This window comes from Engystomops pustulosus, chromosome 4 (assembly GCF_040894005.1).
Source record: "Engystomops pustulosus chromosome 4, aEngPut4.maternal, whole genome shotgun sequence".
In the NCBI taxonomy this organism is placed as follows: domain Eukaryota; kingdom Metazoa; phylum Chordata; class Amphibia; order Anura; family Leptodactylidae; genus Engystomops; species Engystomops pustulosus.
The window spans coordinates 13,550,188-13,567,730 of NC_092414.1; the positions used below are offsets into that span (position 1 = coordinate 13,550,188).

The window sequence follows — 17,543 nt, forward strand, 5'->3', positions numbered from 1 at the left end:
ATGAAAACAATCCAAAATTCTGCCTGACACAGCTCGTTTGATAAGGGGACCATGTATGGAGGCAGATATATGGACTACTTTTGGAGGCAGCTATGGCGATGACGTGTGGAGGTAGCAATGGAGACAACGTGTGAAGGCAGCTAAAAAGACGACGTGTGGAGGCTGCTATGGAGACAATTTAATTTGGATAGTGCCTGTATGTGGCAGTCCAAAAAAGTTTTCAAACCAGAGGAGCAGGTAGCTGGTCCACCAGAAAAATTACATAGATTGAGTGCCTGTATGTGGCACTCCCAAAAATTGTTTAAAACAGAGGACAGGGTAGTTGGCCCTCCAGAAAAATTAAATACATAGAGTACTATAGCCAGAGCCAGTTAGCCCTGGCAAAATAGCCAGTTTCCTCTGCTTTAGTGTACAAAGAGGAGGAGAAGGAGGACAATGAGGAGGAGGAGTGCATACATTATTCAGGTTCAGCTTCTTTCACCTGGTGGAGAATGGAAATGCGGAGAAATCCAGGCTTTATTCATCTTGATAAGCGTCATCCTGTCAGCGCTGTCAGTCGACAGGCGTGTACGCTTATCGGTGATGATGCCACCAGCTGCACTGAAAACCCGCTCGGACAACACGCTAGCGGCAGGGCAGGCAAGAACCTCCAAGGCGTACAGCGCCAGTTCGTGCCACATGTCCAGCTTTGAAACCCAGTAGTTGTAGGGAGCTGTGTGATCATTTAGGACGATGGTATGGTCAGCTACGTACTCCCTCACCATCTTTCTGTAAAGATCAGCCCTACTCTGCCGAGACTGGGGACAGGTGACAGTGTCTTGCTGGGGTGACATAAAACTGGCAAAGGCCTTGTAAAGCGTAGCCCTGCCAGTGATGGACAAGCTGCCTGGTCGCCTACTCTCCCTCGCTACTTGTCCCGCAGAAGTACGCCCTCTGCCGCTAGCGCTGTCAGAAGGGAAATACTGTTTCAGCTTGTGCACCAGGGCCTGCTGGTATTCATGCATTCTCACACTCCTTTGCTCTCCAGGTATGAGAGTGGAAAGATTTTGCTGGTACCGTGGGTCCAGGAGAGTGAATACCCAGTAATCGGTGCTGGAATAAATTCTTTGAACGCGAGGGTCACGGGATAGGCAGCTTAGCATGAAATCTGCCATATGCGCCAGAGTCCCAACGCGCAAGAATTCACTCCCCTCACTGGCCTGACTGTCCATTTCCTCCTCCTCCAACTCCTCTTCTTCTGCCCATACACGCTGAACAGTGAAGGACTGAACAATGGTCCCCTCTTCTGTCTCGCCAACATTCTCCTCCTCTTCCTCTTCCTCCTCATCCTCCTCCACCTCCTCCGATAGGCGCTGAGAAACAGACCTAAGGGTGCTTTGGCTATCAACAAGGGAATCTTCTTCCCCCGTCTCTTGTGACGAGCGCAAAGCTTCCGACTTCATGCTGACCAGAGAGTTTTTCAACAGGCCAAGCAGCGGGGTGGTGAGGCTGATGATGGCGGCATCACCACAGATAATCTGTGTTGACTCCTCAAAGTTACTCAGCACCTGACAGATATCAGACATCCACATCCACTCCTCATTGTAGACTTGAGGAAGCTGACTGACCTGACTACCAGTTCTGGTGGAAGTTGACATCTGGCAGTCTACAATCGCTCTGCGCTGCTGGTAAACTCTGGATAACATGGTTAGTGTTGAATTCCACCTCGTTGGCACGTCGCACAACAGTCGGTGAGCGGGCAGTTGGAGGCGGCGCTGCGCTGCCCTGAGAGTGGCAGCATCTGTGCTGGACTTCCTGAAATGCGCACAGATGCGGCGCACCTTCGTGAGCAAATCAGACTGGGGTATGTCTTGAGGAAACGCTGAACTATGAGATTTAACACATGGGCCAGGCATGGCACATGTGTCAGCCTGCCGAGTTGCAGAGCTGCCACCAGGTTACGGCCGTTGTCACACACAACCATGCCTGGCTTCAGGTTCAGCGGTGCCAGCCACAGATCAGTCTGCGCCGTGATGCCCTGTAATAACTCTTGGGCGGTGTGCCTTTTATCGCCTAGGCTCAGCAGTTTGAGCACCGCCTGCTGTCGCTTAGCGATGGCACTGCTGCTGTGCCTAGAGCTACCGACTGATGGCGCCATGCCCACGGATGGTAATTCAGAGGAGGAGGTGGAGGAGGGGTGGGAGGAGGAGGAGGCATAGTAGGCCTTTGAGACCTGGACCGAGGTAGGCCCCGCAATCCTCGGCGTCGGCAGTATATGACCAGCCCCAGGGTCAGACTCGGTCCCAGCCTCCACCAAGTTAACCCAATGTGCCGTCAGCGATATACAGTGGCCCTGCCCGGCAGCACTCGTCCACGTGTCCGTGGTCAGGTGGACCTTGTCAGAAACGGCGTTGGTCAGGGCACGGAGGATGTTCTCTGACACGTGCTTGTGCAGGGCTGGGACGGCACATCGGGAAAAGTAGTGGCGGCTGGGGACCGAATACCGAGGGGCGGCCGCCGCCATGAGGTTTCGAAAGGCCTCGGTCTCTACCAGCCTATAGGGCAGCATCTCCAGGCTAAGCAACTTGGAGATGTGGACGTTGAGGGCTTGGGCGTGTGGGTGGGTTGCGCTATACCTCCTGTTGCGCTCCCGCATCTGGGGTATGGAGAGCTGAACGCTGGTGGATGCTGTGGAGGATCGTGGAGGCGAAGATGGGGTTTTCGCACGGGAGGTGTTTGGGCCGGGGTCCTGGGCAGGGGGCTGACTAGCAGATGACACAGGGGAAGGAGCAGTGGTGTGCCCGGCCGGAGGTGAACGGGCTTGGTGCCATTGAGTGGGGCGTTTAGCATTCAGATGCCTGCGCATACTGGTGGTAGTTAAGCTAGTAGTGGTGGAACCCCTGCTGATCCTGGTTTGGCAAAGGTTGCACACCACAGTCCGTCGGTCATCCGGTGTTTCTTTAAAGAACCTCCAGACTTCTGAAAATCTAGCCCTCGCCACGGGAGCTTGACTACGGGCAACATTTGGCGCTGATGCACCAGCTCTGGCCCTGCCTCTCCGTCTGGCCCCACCACTGCCTCTTCCAACCTGTTCTGCTATAGGACTCGCCTCCGTCTCAGAAGCACTGTGTTCACCCGGCCTATCAACCCAGCTTGGGTCTGTCACCTCATCATCCTCCGATCCCTCAGTCTGCTCCCCCCTCGGACTTCCTGCCCTGACAACAACTTCACCACTGTCTGACAACTGTGTCTCCTCATCGTCCGACACCTCTTTACACACTTCTTCCACTACGTGAATAATGTCATCATCAACCACAGACTGCGACTGGTGGAAAACCTGGGCATCGGAAAATAGCTCAGCAGCAGCAGGACAAGTGGTTTGTGACTGTGGGAAGGGTCCAGAAAACAGTTCCTCAGAGTATGCCGGTTCAAATGCCAAATTTTGGTGGGAGGGGGCAGACTGGGGGGAAGGAGGCTGAGGTGGAGGAGCTGGAGGAGTGCCGATTTCGGTGACATGGGTGGACTGCGTGGAAGACTGACTGGTGGACAATTGGCTAGAAGCATTGTCCGCAATCCACGACATCACCTCTTCGCACTGTTCTGGCCTCAACAGTGCTCTACCACGAGTCCCAGTAACTTGAGACATGATGAACCTAGGGAGTGTACCTCTGCAGCGTTCCCCTGCTCCCCCATCAGCAGGTGGTGTCTCACCCCGCCCAGGACCACGGCCTCTGACCCCTGCAGTAGTTGGACGCCCACGTCCACGCCCTCGTCCTCTACCCCTAGCCCTCGGGTTAAACATTTTCCAAATTAAAGTGTAAACTTGAAAAAAAAAATTTTTTGTGTTTATTTTTTTTTAGTTTTTTATTTTTTTTAACAAAACGATGCTATCCTATTGCTAAGGCTAGTTTCTAACCTACACTGACAGCACAAAACTGGATTTTGTGCTTTGCAAGATGAGTTTGAGCTATAAAATGAAATAAAGGTAAAAAAAATAAATAAATCAGCAGACTCTGCCTAATTCTACTCAAACCCCTAATAAATTGTCCCACTTTGGTGTTTGAGGTGGATATGTGTGTCACTAAGAGCTAAACACAACGGTCGCAGGTCTCCCAGCAAATTCCTCACAGTATGGTACTAGCTGCACTACTAGTGCCAGCAAGCCCAGCCACAAGCAAACAAAAAAAAGGAAAATATAACGCTATTGTAGGCCTAAGTAAGCCGTTGGGGTTCTCCTATGGCTATTTTGTAGCCTACAATGAGAGCACACTGCTTTGCAAGATGAGTTTGAGCTATAAAATGAAATACAGCTAAAAAAAAAAAATCAGCAGACTCTGCCTAATTCTACTCAAACCCCTAATAAATTGTCCCACTTCGGTGTTTGAGGTGGATATGTGTGTCACTAAGAGCTAAACACAACGGTAGCAAGTCTCCCTGCAAATTCCTTACAATATGGTACTAGCTGCACTACTAGTGCCAGCAAGCCCAGCCACAAGCAAACAAAAAAAAAAAAGTATAACGTTATTGTAGCCCTAAGAAGGGCTGTTGGGTTCTTGTAGAATCACTCCTGCCTAACACTTTTCTAATAGAACACCCTAACGCTTTCCCTGACGAGCAGCAGCTCTCTCCCTAGCGGCATCCAGACAGAGAATGATACGAGCAGCGCGGGCAGGGGCTAGTCTATTCCAGGGTCACCTGATCAGGCCAGCCAACCACTGCTATCGACATGTAAGTGATGCTGGGTGTAGTGCAGAGTCTCCTGGCTTCTGATTGGCTCTTTTTCTGGCCGCCGAAAAGCAAAACGGCGGGAGATGCCATTTTCTCGTGCGGGCGAAGTATTCGTCCGAGCAACGAGCAGTTTCGAGTACGCTAATGCTCGAACGAGCATCAAGCTCGGACGAGTATGTTCGCTCATCTCTATTAAAGACCCACTAGATTAAGATTATCTGGGCAAAAAAAATGATACCTGTACTGCGTCCATGATTTTTTATTGAAAATATTTAGGTTAAAATATATCCTTACATGTATATGATTATGTGTACATGACCAAAAAAGCCTTTACTTTTACATGTTACAGAAATATGGGGACCTGAAGAAGGGGCAAGTTATGCCGGAAACGCGTCGTCCTATTCTCTCATTTATCATGTCAACTATTTTGTATACGCAATAAATGTTCTTTGTTATTTATATACGCTGGACTAAGTATATATCAATTTACATACATTAAGCAGCATAGATCTCTACACATGAGCAGCGCGACCTACTTACTGGTCATATACCCCTAAACCCTGGTTTCTGCTCTGTGGAAAGACCATGAGGTCTGGTCCATGTGTTCCCACTGCACTGGGGTTTTATACTCCCCCTGGTCAGGTGGTAGCACCTCTCCAATCACACTCCAGTTTACAATACAGCCACATAATTGGATAACATCTTACACCCATTTAACTACTACCTTTCAGGCAGATGCTACAGGTGCAGATTACCTGAGATCTCCCTGCATTATCCCTTGGGTGACTTGCGCAGGCTCACCGGATGGATCCTGACAGATAGAGGGCTTTATTCACAACGTTGGCAGGGGTGTTGCAGTTGTCTATTGAAACTTAGAGGCCTGCAACCTACAAACAGCCTGTGGATGATTTCTTAGGTTATGATGGTTTCTCCCACTTCCTGCCTCCCCCTAATATCTTTATGGAACCTTCCCATACACATAACACAGCATGAAGGGGCTCGGTGAAGGTGGTGGTGAAGGTGTGTAAGTGTCTGATGGGGTCACACAGCTCATAGAAGGACAACTCCCCCGCCTCATAATCCAGACAGATCCGGAATGTATCACTGGAGATATTGTCACGCAACCGGATCCCTTTCCTGTCATGTGTCACATAATACTGATTATTATATCTCTCCAAACCCCAGGACTTGTTATTACATCCAACACATGACTGACCTCCCCTCCTGTCTATACTGGGATAACACATCCCGACCATCCACCCCCCTGATCTACTGATCTCCACATCCCAGTAATGTCGTCCTGAGGTAAATCTCCGGCTGCTCATCACCTGAGGATAAACCTGGAATCTCTCTGCTGTTTCTGGACGATTCTGCTTCTCTTGTGTCCAGGTTGCAGTTTTCAGGTCGTCTGATATATGGAGATTATTATGAGCCGTGTTTACATCCAGTAATATGTCTCCAGGACCCTCCACATAGATCCCGCTCCTTATACCTGATATTATGTCACATAATGTGTGTAATGTGTCTGAGATCACAGTCACATCCAGATCATCTACATCATGGCGCTGGTTATCATGTCCTCCTGTGTCCTCATCACCTCCCCCCTCCTCAGGATCACACAAGTCACCTGTGTCTGGTTCCTGTAACACAGTCAGTGGATCAGTCATGTTACACAGCTCCTCAATGTGCCTCATCTTCCTGGACAGCTCGTCCTTCTGTATCTCCAGCTTCTGGATCAGAGCAGACAGTGAGAGGGACTTTTCCTTCTCCTGCCTGGAGATGTCACTCAGGACCCTCTTCTCCAGGTCGTCCAGTCGTCTCCTGAGGTCTATAAACAGGGCAGTGACTCTCTCAGCTTCTCCAGATGCTTTTTCTTGAGCTTTTCTCCTGCTCTCCTCCAGACTCTGGACTCTTTCCTCAGTCTCCTTCCTCTTTGTGATCAGTTTCTGGAGAACATTTCTCAGTTTCTTCTTCTTCTTCTCAGAGGCCTCATCCAGCATCTCCACTCTATGTCCCCAGTGTTCTCCGGCCAAACTGCAGGACACGCAGATACAAGCCGCGTCCTCAGTGCAGTAATATTCCAGGACCTTCTTATGGACAGAACATTTCCTGTTCTCCAGGGAAGTGCTGGGGTCAGATAAGACGTGTTCTGGTGACTTGCTGTGGACTTTCAGGTGTTTATCACACAGAGAAGCCTCACAATGTAGACAGGACCTCACAGCAGGTACAGGAGAGTCCACACAGTAAGTGCAGAAGATCCCGGTTTCTCTCGGTGTTGGTTGAGTAGTCAGTAAATTCTCCATTATCTTCCGGAGAGCTAAGTTCCTCATCAGTGCCGGCCTCTCCTGAAACTCTTCTCTACATTTAGGACAGGAATAACCTCCAGACCCGTCCTGTGTATCCAGCACACGATCAATACAGACCCGGCAGAAGTTGTGTCCACATCTCAGCATTACAGGATCTGTATAAGTGGTCAGACAGATGGAGCAGTCCAGCTCCTCTCTCAGGTCGGCAGACGCCATGGCTGACAGAGCAGGAAGAGAGAAACTAAACTACAATTCTAGGACAATCAGGAAGGAGAAGTGTTGCACCCGTGTGCACGGGGCGGGGCTGAACAGCACAAGACCAGTCTCCATTAACCCATTACTGGACACCTGTAAGAATCCTAAAATCCATATTCTGTACATTTGCTCTGCTATATATACACATGGAAGCCACTGCTGACAAAAGGAAAACTAAACCACAATTCTGTGACAATAATGAAGGGAAAGTTTTGTAGTTATTTCCGCAGGACAGGGCCGAACATCACAAGATATGTCCTATGTAACCTATTGATGGACACTAGTAAGAATCATGAAGCATCTATTCTATACATTAATGTTCTCATATATACAATACATTGATGTGCAGTACCACCACTCGGCCACTAAGCAGAAATCTGCGGCGTTCTTTCTGCTCCATTCTCTGTTGATCCTATGGGTCCCAGCAACTGAAAGCAGCCAGAACAACCAATCTGTACAGGGTCTGGAAATGGACCTAGCCAGTGCGGGGCTCCGGTGCATGAAAAGTAACCATCCCATATGTAGAGATTAGAAATGAGTGAGCATTAAAATGCTCGGGTTCTCGTTATTCGAGTCGAACTTTTTCCGATGCTCGAGTGCTCGTTTCGAATAACGAACCCCATTGAAGTCAATGGGAGACGCAAGCTTTTTTCAAGGGGACCACGGCTCTGCACAGGGAAGCTTGGCCCAAAACCTGAAAACCTCCGAAAATTATGGAAACACCACGGAAATGGACAGGAAACAGAAGGGGCAGCATGCATGGATGCCTCTGAAGCTGCCTAATTGCACCATTATGCCAAAATTATGGGCAACAGCATGGTGATGACAGAGTGACCGAGTGAGGCAAGATAGCATCTAAAACACCCAATAATTTACCCTGACACTATAGGGGACGGCATGCGGAGGCAGCAGCGGCAGGCTAGAGAGTGTCATGGCGACATACCCTAAATGGACTCAGGCTTTAAACCAATTTAAAAAATTCCTTTTGGCGAGGATAACGTGTAGCACTGTATGTATCAGTATTTGGCCTGGTTATGGCGGCAGAGAGGAACCAAAGGAGGTGAGCAAGAAGCACTGTAATGAATACCTATGTGAACAAAAGGTTGACGGTATATTTAGTCGATAACACTGCATGGTGGCGACGTAGTGACCAAGTTCCATAACGTATCTGGTGAAACACCTGAAAAATGAGCCTGGCACAGCTCGTTTGCTAAGGGGACGACATGTGGAGGCTGCTATGGAGACAACATGTGGTGGCAGCTATGGAGACGACATGTAGAGGCTGCTATGGAGACAGCATGTGGAGGCAGCTATGGAGACGGCGTGTGGAGGCTTCTATGGAGACAACGTGTCGAGGCAGCTATCGAGACGACGTGTGGAGGCATGTGGGGGGGGCGCAGACTCAGTCATACAGCTTTGCATCCATTGTCAAAATTTCCTATGTGAACAAAAGGTTGATGGTATATTTAGTCGATAACACAGCATGGCGACGACAGAGTGACCAAGTTCCATAACGTATCTGGTGAAACACCCGAAAAATTAGCCTGACACAGCTCGTTTGCTAAGGGGATGACATGTGGAGGCAGCTATGGAGACGACTTTTGGAGGCAGCTATGGAGACTACATGTGGAGGCTGCTATGGAGACAACGTGTGGTTGCAGCTATGGAGACGACATGTGGAGGCTTCTATGGAGACAACGTGTGGAGGCAGCTATGGAGACGGCGTGTGGAGGCTGCTATGGAGTCGATGTGTGGAGGCAGCTATGGAGACAACGTGTGGTGGCAGCTATGGAGACGTGTGGAGGCTTCTATGAGACGACATGTGGAGGCTGCTATGGAGACGACGTGTGGAGGCATGGGGGGGGACGCGGACTCAGTCATACAGCTTTGCATCCATTGTCAAAATGAGTGACCCATATAAAACACCAGAAAATTACAGCCGGTAAAACACCCAAAAATGTAGCCTGACACAGCTCGTTGCTAAGGGGACGACGTGTGGAGGCAGCTATCCAGACAACGTGTGATGGCAGCAATCGAGACGACGTGTGGAGGCAGTGAGGACGGTTATGGCACCCGAGGTGAACGTAAGGAGGTGAGAAAAGAGGAGTGAAAAGATAGATTTTGGAGCTAAAAGGTCATAGTAGTAGATTAGAGTTGCTGCAATTAAAATGATGTTAGTTGGATCTTGGGATGGAGCTGGTTTAAGCAGAGATTTTTAGAACATCTAAGGGGTATAAATAATTGGTACAAATTAAGCATTATGGAACAAAGTGAAAAAAAGAAGAGTCTATCTGGTGTAGCGCGACACTTTATTGAGGTACACCAAGGAAAGATAGCATCCTTATATGGGGTGGTAATTGAACAGATAAAGCCCTTGGTGAGAGGAGGAGACAGAGCTAGGGTCCTACGGGATCGTGAGGCTTATTGGATCTTTTGTCTTGACACAAGGTTTCCAAAGGGTCCAAATCATAAACATGAAATTATGTTTCATTACTAGTCTTTATCTGAGACACTGTTATGTCTTTTGCCCCTAACATCTCTTGTTCCAACTACCTTTTCTTTTACTTAACTAGAATTAACCATGAGTGCACTCGGGTCTAGTTACAATCAGGTGTAAATTTATAAGAAAAACTAGGCGTATAGTGTTGCAGGAGAGGATATACTATGTAGCATCCTATGCACTTATTTGTTAGTCGGATACAATCTGTCCTTCTTAAATATATTGCATGTACAAGCCAACCGGAACACCAAACCCCGGACTGGAATATCTGTTGTGCTGAGACATGATAATATAGTGACTATCATTATCGGATACATATATAATGCAAAAAGTTGAATGAACTTACCTGTGAACATGTAGGAGATTTTTTCTTGAATTTCTGTTTTAATATTATATCTTTGATATCTTTATATCTTTTATTTGTGGTGATATGTTGTACCTGTAATATGTTGGCATTGCGTGCCGGGATTCGGTCCGTTTTCCTGCAACAACCTACTCACGTGACGGAGGTGGGGCAGGGGAGCGGCTCTTATTCCGACACACACAATGGAAGTTTAGCCATGACTAAGGGTGCATTGTGCACCAGGCTTATGTGACCTTACTCGCACTTGCGGGGATTATGCTTGCCACTTTTTAATGGACTTACCCGAAATAAAGAGCTCTTCGATGGAAGACAAACATTTTTAATCAGCACTGTTGCGGAGTCTCGTGTTTTCTTTGGATCCAGGCGAGCTTTCGCCTGTCCAAGCCCCTGCCTCTCGGCTCCTCCCCACCCAAAATGGACCTGGGGGCCCGAAGCGTATACTTTATTAATGTGAACAAAAAAACATATTAGATTACGCCACACGTGACGTACATTACGCTTCACCGGCAGAGAGAATGTGGATTGGGATTTCTGGGGACTAGCTTGCTAAACAGTAGCAGGCAGACTAAGCTAGATGAAATTGCATTTGCAAAAGGATTTTGTGCTGTGACTTTCACTTTTAAAAAAAAAAAAAAAATCGTCAGACTGTGCCTAATTCAATCAAACCCCCCAATCAATTGTCCCACTTAGCTGTTTGAAATGGATATGTGTGTCACTAAGAGCCAAAAATAACGTTTGCAAGTCTCCCTGCAAATTCGTCACAATATGTACTAGTGCCAGCAAGCCCAGCCACAAGCAAATAAAAAAATAAATAAAAATAACGCTATTGTAGCCCTAACAAGGGCTGTTGGGTTCTTGTATAATTACTCCTACCTAACAGTAATCTACTAGAACACCCTAACGCTATCCCTGACCAGCAGCAGCTCTCTCCCTAACGGCATCCAGGCAGAGAATGACGCGAGCAGCGCGGGGAGTGGCTAGTCTATTCCAGGGTCACCTGATCAGGCCAGCCAACCACTGCTATCGACATGTAAGTGATGCTGGGTGTAGTGCAGAGTCTCCTGGCTTGTGATTGGCTCTGTTTCTGGCCGCCAAAAATCAAAACGACGGGAGATGCCATTTTCTCAAGCTGGCGAAGTATTTGTCCGAGCAACGAGCAGTTGCGAGTACGCTAATGCTCGAACGAGTATGTTCGCTCATCTCTAGTAGAGATGAGTGGACCCGCCTAAGCCAAACATATTGTCAGATTAGCGGCCGAACAGCCAATCCGGCAAAATAACCCTTTGTAGGAACAAGCTATGGCTAAGATTGGCCGGGGGATGTGAGGGCGGGTTCCCACATGGCGGTTTTGTCGTGGTTTTAAACACATCCAAAACTCAAGTGAGAAGGGTTTTGGCCAAAACTCATATGCATTTCCAATGAAAGGCATGCGGTTCATTGGAAATACATTTGCGTTTTGGCCAAACACCATTCCAATTGTGTTTAAAAAACGTAACAAAAACGCCATGTGGTAACAGGCCTCAGGGTCAGGTGCTCAGACCAGACCATGGGCAGAACGGCAGCTCAGTGGTTAGCACTACAGCCCTGCAGTGCTGGGGTCCTAGATTCTAGTCCCATCCAGGTCAACATCTGCAAAGAGTTTGTATGTTCTCTTCGTGTTTATGTGGGTTTCCTCCGGGTCCTCCGGTTTCCCCCCACACTCCAAAACATACTGGTAGATTTATTAGATTGTGAGCTCCATTGGGGACAGGGACTGATTTGGCAAGTTCTGTGCAGCGCTGCGTAATCTGTGTGCGCTATATAAATAAAGGAATTATTATTATTATACTACGGCTAGCACAGGACTCCAGTCTCTTGTATGGGCTCATGCAAAGGGCTGTTTCCATTCCATTTGCGGCTCCTGCAGTCTTGTATTACTGTCCCCGATGGAGGAAATGACTGTTGTTTGCAGTCAGCACTATTTCATGTGAGGGCAGCCTGATAGGCAGACAGGGGGCCCCCCTATAACAATTATATACAATCCCCCTATAAAAAACTATATACAGTCCCCCTATTATAGCTATATGCACCTCCTATAATAACTAACTATATACAATCCCCCTATAAAACCTATATACCGTCCAGGGTAAAATAATAAAATTATACTTAACCTTCCGCCTTTCCCCCAACCTTATCTTCTTCCCTCGCAGTGTCTCTCGGAGGTTACCAAGAGGGCGGCGCCATGCCGGCAGGAAGCGTAATGACGTCTCACTCTGTGTGACACTCTGTGAAGTCACTGCTCCGGCACCAGCAGCACGGGCGCCGCCATCTTGGTTTACCTTAGACCATCTAATGGAAGAGCAAGGAACTTATTACACAGACCCAAACCAGGCAGTCGTGGGACCGCTCGAATCGCCCACATTTGGTGGGGTCCTTTTTAAGGGTAAAGTGGTGAAGTCCCCTCTTGGTGTGAAGGGCAAAATAATGGCAGTGTCTGGTGAACCACAAGGCATTGTGATTATTTCAGGGCTTGTACGGCACAAAACTGACACATAAGCCCTGATAAATGTCTCCTATCACACTCTGACCTTTAGCATTGTATGATCTGAGTGTCCTCCCTCATGCCTGCTGTGGAGCTGCTCAAGGTCTGAAGCTGCTGGAAAGGGCAGGGGGCGCATGACCCTCCCCTCTGCACCTACACAATTATTAGGAGATGCAGAGTAGTTTCCCGAGTGTATGGCCGGGTCACATCTCCTGGTTAGTGATGGGTCGCTCGCCAACAAGTCAGCAGGAAGAACCTGCTCTTTCGTTTGAACAACAGGACTCAGCTCCCTTCAGCGAGCCGATAGCTCACCTTACCACGCCCCCAAATTGGCTCACCAATCAGGTTACAAGTAGAGTGGAGGTTATATATTTAATAGGGAGCCTTTCAGGAGCTAGAAGAGCCGACTCTTCTTAGTGAGCATGACTTCCCTTCATTACTGTCTCTGCAGTCATTGTGTCCCAGGACCAGGAGACGGTCCTCAGACTCTCGGTCCGGGACAATGCAGGGCTCAGCGGGAGAATATGCCAACCACCCGGGGAGATAAAAACTCAGAACTGTCCCGCCAAATCCAGGAAGGTTGGAAGGTATGCAGGTGTACAGTAGTAGTAGGGAGAAGAGGACAGGGAAGACACTTGGGGCATTTCCTGTTCATCTCCCTTTCCTCTGTTTCGTCTGCTGGAGAAGCCCCTTTGCTGGTACACAAAGGTCCCGGACTGGTAGGCGGGACCTCCATCCGAAGCTAAGAAACAGATTATCATTGTCAATGTTGGAGCTTCCTCTGTTATTGCCCCCCCCCCCTAGCAGCTCTCCCTCTTATTGTGGCCCCACAGTAAAATACTAAACACATTTACTCCCCTTTCCCTGTTTCCCAGCAGCAGTTCCTTTCTTCTCTGCTTCTGCTGTGTTTAGCAGTGCAGCCGGCAGGCAGGAATGACATCATCACATGGCGCCTACTACATACCTCAGTATCAGAGGCACAGTGATAGTGCAAGAAGCTGCTGGCTCTATAATCAGCTCTGTCGTCATCCGTTGATGTTCCAGTACTTACCTCCCGCCGGGCAGGACAGTGGGACAGAACCTGAAAGCAGAATACACGGCACACTGTAGTGTCTGCAGATTTTGATGGAGTTTTTGAGGTGAATACAGGAAATTGTTTACTAAGAAACTGAAAATCTGATGAAAACGCTGAATCCAATCCTGGTTCAACCAGCTGCAGCAAAAATTGATTTTAATATTTTGTCTTTCAATTATTTTCTATTCCTATAACAAAAACTACAGGAAAATCTTTAAACTAAGAGCATGCTGTCCTTCCAGACAAATGTCAGAGACACAAGAATAAACAGGATTTTTTCTATTAATTAATGTACATGTGCAATATACCCCACCGGGGCCTAGCCTCTTCTTGGGGCCTGGAGGCAGCTGGGGCCCACAATACCGGAGTGGCTGGTGGTTGCGGCCTAGGCACGCTAGTGTCTTGGTGCTTGTTATGGGGACCGGAGGGCTGTCCTACATCCTGGCAGGTCTCCAGCAGGTGGTGTATGCAAGAAATGATAGAGAGGGAGAGGCTGTAGTACTGGGGCAACCCCAGAGTGTCTGGGTAATGGATGGGGAGCCTGTGGTGGTAACAGCCGTATCCAGGGATCAGTCGGAGGCAACATTGTGCAAATCAACTCACGGTTCTTTATTGTACAGGTAGCAGGCAACGGGCCTAAACGGTCTAACCAGATTCTAGTACTGGAGTGGTCATGGAGAGTGGTCCTCAGGAATAAAGCACCAGCCTGGTAGTAGATGCAGGCTGGGATAACTGAGATGGAGCTGTGTCCACACTGTGGAAGGTGCAGCTCTGGATTACAGTCTCCTGATTCTGGTCCTCGGATTGGGTTCTGTGACAGTACTGAAGGTGTACTCTCTGGTCACTCTGTCCATGTGCTAAGAGACCTTGTGGTAAAGAGACCTAGGGCCGAAGAGACCTGTGCTACCACTGCCCAGGGGCTTTATCCTTCCCCTGGTAAGGTGGTAGCACCTATCCAATCACACTCCAGTTTACAATACAGCCACATAATTGGATAACATATAACACCCACTTAACTTTTGCCTTTCCAGGCAGAGACTACCGCTGTTATTACATAATGACTAGGTTCTAGAACCTTCATAGAGATTTCGAGACTCCCCCTAACAGCTCCTGACCTGAAGAGGGCACTATTCACAACTACCAGCCTGCCTATACGTTGGCAGAGGTGTTGCACATGCTAATTCTTAGTTATTTATCCAAAAATTATCTCCATAATACCTTTTTAGGGTTGTCCTAAGACTACACCGACACAGAAAATTTGAGTTTAAAAGCCAAGATTTATTGAAAAATAGTAAGAATTTATTAAAAATTAGAAACGATTAATTTTACATTTACAGGTAGGATTAACACACCATAAACAATTGTGGGCTCATTGGGGGTTCCTCTATGCTGCTTATAATTTTTAGTAAAAGCCTGTTGTTTCACATTATACAGCAACTTATACCTTACTATATTTTTCCCTTACTGGGAACTGCATTGCACATGTATATTAATTATTGCATAAGCTCCTCAATTAATTAATTGCTAAGACTATACTGCACTTTTCCCTTTGTAATCAAAATCTCATTAATCTCATAATTTTATAGTAAAATGAATGCACGACCGATTTGACATGCTTTGTGCAGCGCTGCGTAATCTGTGTGCGCTATATAAATCAAAGAATTATTAATTATAATTATTACTATAGGATTGGAAGGCAGCACAAAGTGGCAAATAAGTGACCAGCAACCTACGAAAATGACAGGGGCAAAAGATGAAAGGAGAGAGGAGGATTCCCAGCGTCCACAACTCACCCTGTCCACTGAACCGTGGAGGCCTGAAGCCTTCATACAGCCTGTGGGTGATTTCTTAGGTTATGATGGTTTCTCCCACTTCCTGCCTCCCCCTAATATCTTTATAAAACCTTCCCTTACACATAACACAGCATGAAGGGGCTCGGTAAAGGTGGTGGTGAAGGTGTGTAAGTGTCTGATGGGGTCACACAGCTCATAGAAGGACAACTCCCCCGCCTCATAATCCAGACAGATCCGGACTCTATCACTGGAGATATTGTGAGGTAACTGGATTTCATTACTGTCATGTATCACATAATACTCATTATTATATCTCCCCAAACCCCAGGACTTGTTATTATATCCAATACATGACTGATCTCCCCTCCTGTCTATACTGGGATAACACATCCCGACCCTCCACCTCCCTGATCTCCTGCCCTCCACATCCCAGTAATGTCGTCCTGAGGTAAATCTCCGGCTGCTCATCACCTGATAACAATGGAATCTCTTTGCTGTTTCTGGACGATTCTGCTTCTTGTGTGTCCTGGTTGCAGTTTTCAGGTCGCCTGATATATGGAGATTATTATGAGCCGTGTTTACATCCAGTAATATGTCTCCAGGCACCATCACATAGATCCCGCTCCTTATACCTGATATTATGTCACATAATGTGTGTAATGTGTCTGAGATCACAGTCACATCCAGACCATCTACATCATGGCGCTGGTTATCATGTCCCCCTGTGTCCTCATCACCTCCCCCCTCCTCAGGGTCACACAAGTCACCTGTGTCTGGTTCCTGTAACACAGTCAGTGGATCAGTCATGTTACACAGCTCCTCAATGTGCCTCATCTTCCTGGACAGCTCGTCCTTCTGTATCTCCAGCTTCTGGATCAGAGTAGACAGAGGGATGGACTTTTCCTTCTCCTGCCTGGAGATGTCACTCAGGACCCTCTTCTCCAGGTCGTCCAGTCGTCTCCTGATGTCTATAAACAGGGCAGTGACTCTCTCAGCTTCTCCAGATGCTTTTTCTTGAGCTTTTCTCCTGCGCACCTCCAGACTCTGGACTCTTCCCTCAGTCTCCTCTCTCTTTGTGATCAGTTTCTGGAGAACATTTCTCAGTTTCTTTTTTTTCTTCTCAGAGGCCTCATCCAGCATCTCCACCTGGTGTCCCCGATGTTCTCCGGCCAAACTGCAGGACACACAGATACATGTAGCATCCTCAGTGCAGTAATATTCCAGGACCTTCTTATGGACAGAACATTTCCGGTTCTCCAGGGAAGTGCTGGGGTCAGATAAGACGTGTTCTGGTGACTTGCTGTGGACTTTCAGGTGTTTATCACACAGAGAAGCCTCACACATCAGACAGGACCTCACAGCAGGTACAGGAGAGTCCACACAGTAAGTGCAGCAGATCCCGGTTTCTCTCGGTGTTGGTTGAGTAGTCAGAATATTCTCCATTATCTTCCGCAGAGCTAAGTTCCTCATCAGTGCCGGCCTCTCCTGAAACTCTTCTCTACATTCAGGACAGGAATAACCTCCAGACCCGTCCTGTGTATCCAGCACACGATCAATACAGACCCGGCAGAAGTTGTGTCCACATCTCAGCATTACAGGATCTGTATAAGTGGTCAGACAGATGGAGCAGTCCAGCTCCTCTCTCAGGTCGGCAGACGCCATGGCTGACGGAGGAGGAAGAGAGAAACGAAACTACAATTCTACATACGCTAATTCTCAGGAACTAGAGGACAGGTTTTTATGTCTATGTCCACAAGGTGGGGCTGAACAACACAAAATCAGTAACTATTAACCTGTTAGGGGACACTTTATAATCATATCTTCTTTCTGCTGCATATTCAATGGTTACGTTGTGTAAAGATTTGGTTAGTAATTAGGAATAATTAGTTAGCAGTTAGGATTATTAAGCAGTGAATTAAAAAAAATGTAAACTTTTATGTTCATTTTTTAAAGAGGTTTCACTGTCTTTTTGTAACATCTTCTCATAAAGCGCCTGATTAGGGTGAAGATTTGATTGACCAA

General features: G+C 47.7%; 2 protein-coding genes across 2 annotated transcripts; both read right to left on the bottom strand.

Annotated features, from left to right (window-relative positions):
- Positions 1 to 4,950: 4,950 nt before the first annotated feature.
- LOC140126088 (E3 ubiquitin-protein ligase TRIM11-like) lies at positions 4,951 to 7,265 on the bottom strand. Its single transcript, XM_072145194.1, has one exon. The coding sequence runs from the start codon at positions 7,227 to 7,229 to the stop codon at positions 5,625 to 5,627; it is 1,605 nt and encodes a 534-aa protein (XP_072001295.1). The 5' UTR covers positions 7,230 to 7,265; the 3' UTR covers positions 4,951 to 5,624.
- A 7,740-nt stretch (positions 7,266 to 15,005) lies between these two features.
- LOC140126089 (E3 ubiquitin/ISG15 ligase TRIM25-like) lies at positions 15,006 to 17,223 on the bottom strand. Its single transcript, XM_072145195.1, has one exon. It carries the CDS (start codon positions 17,181 to 17,183, stop codon positions 15,582 to 15,584), a length of 1,602 nt encoding a protein of 533 aa, XP_072001296.1. The 5' UTR covers positions 17,184 to 17,223; the 3' UTR covers positions 15,006 to 15,581.
- Positions 17,224 to 17,543: the final 320 nt, after the last annotated feature.

Excerpts from the sequence above, each read along its gene's own strand:
- LOC140126088 (XM_072145194.1), bottom strand. The coding sequence starts at position 7,229 with ATGGCGTCTGCCGACCTGAGAGAGGAGCTGGACTGCTCCATCTGTCTG.
- LOC140126089 (XM_072145195.1), bottom strand. The coding sequence starts at position 17,183 with ATGGCGTCTGCCGACCTGAGAGAGGAGCTGGACTGCTCCATCTGTCTG.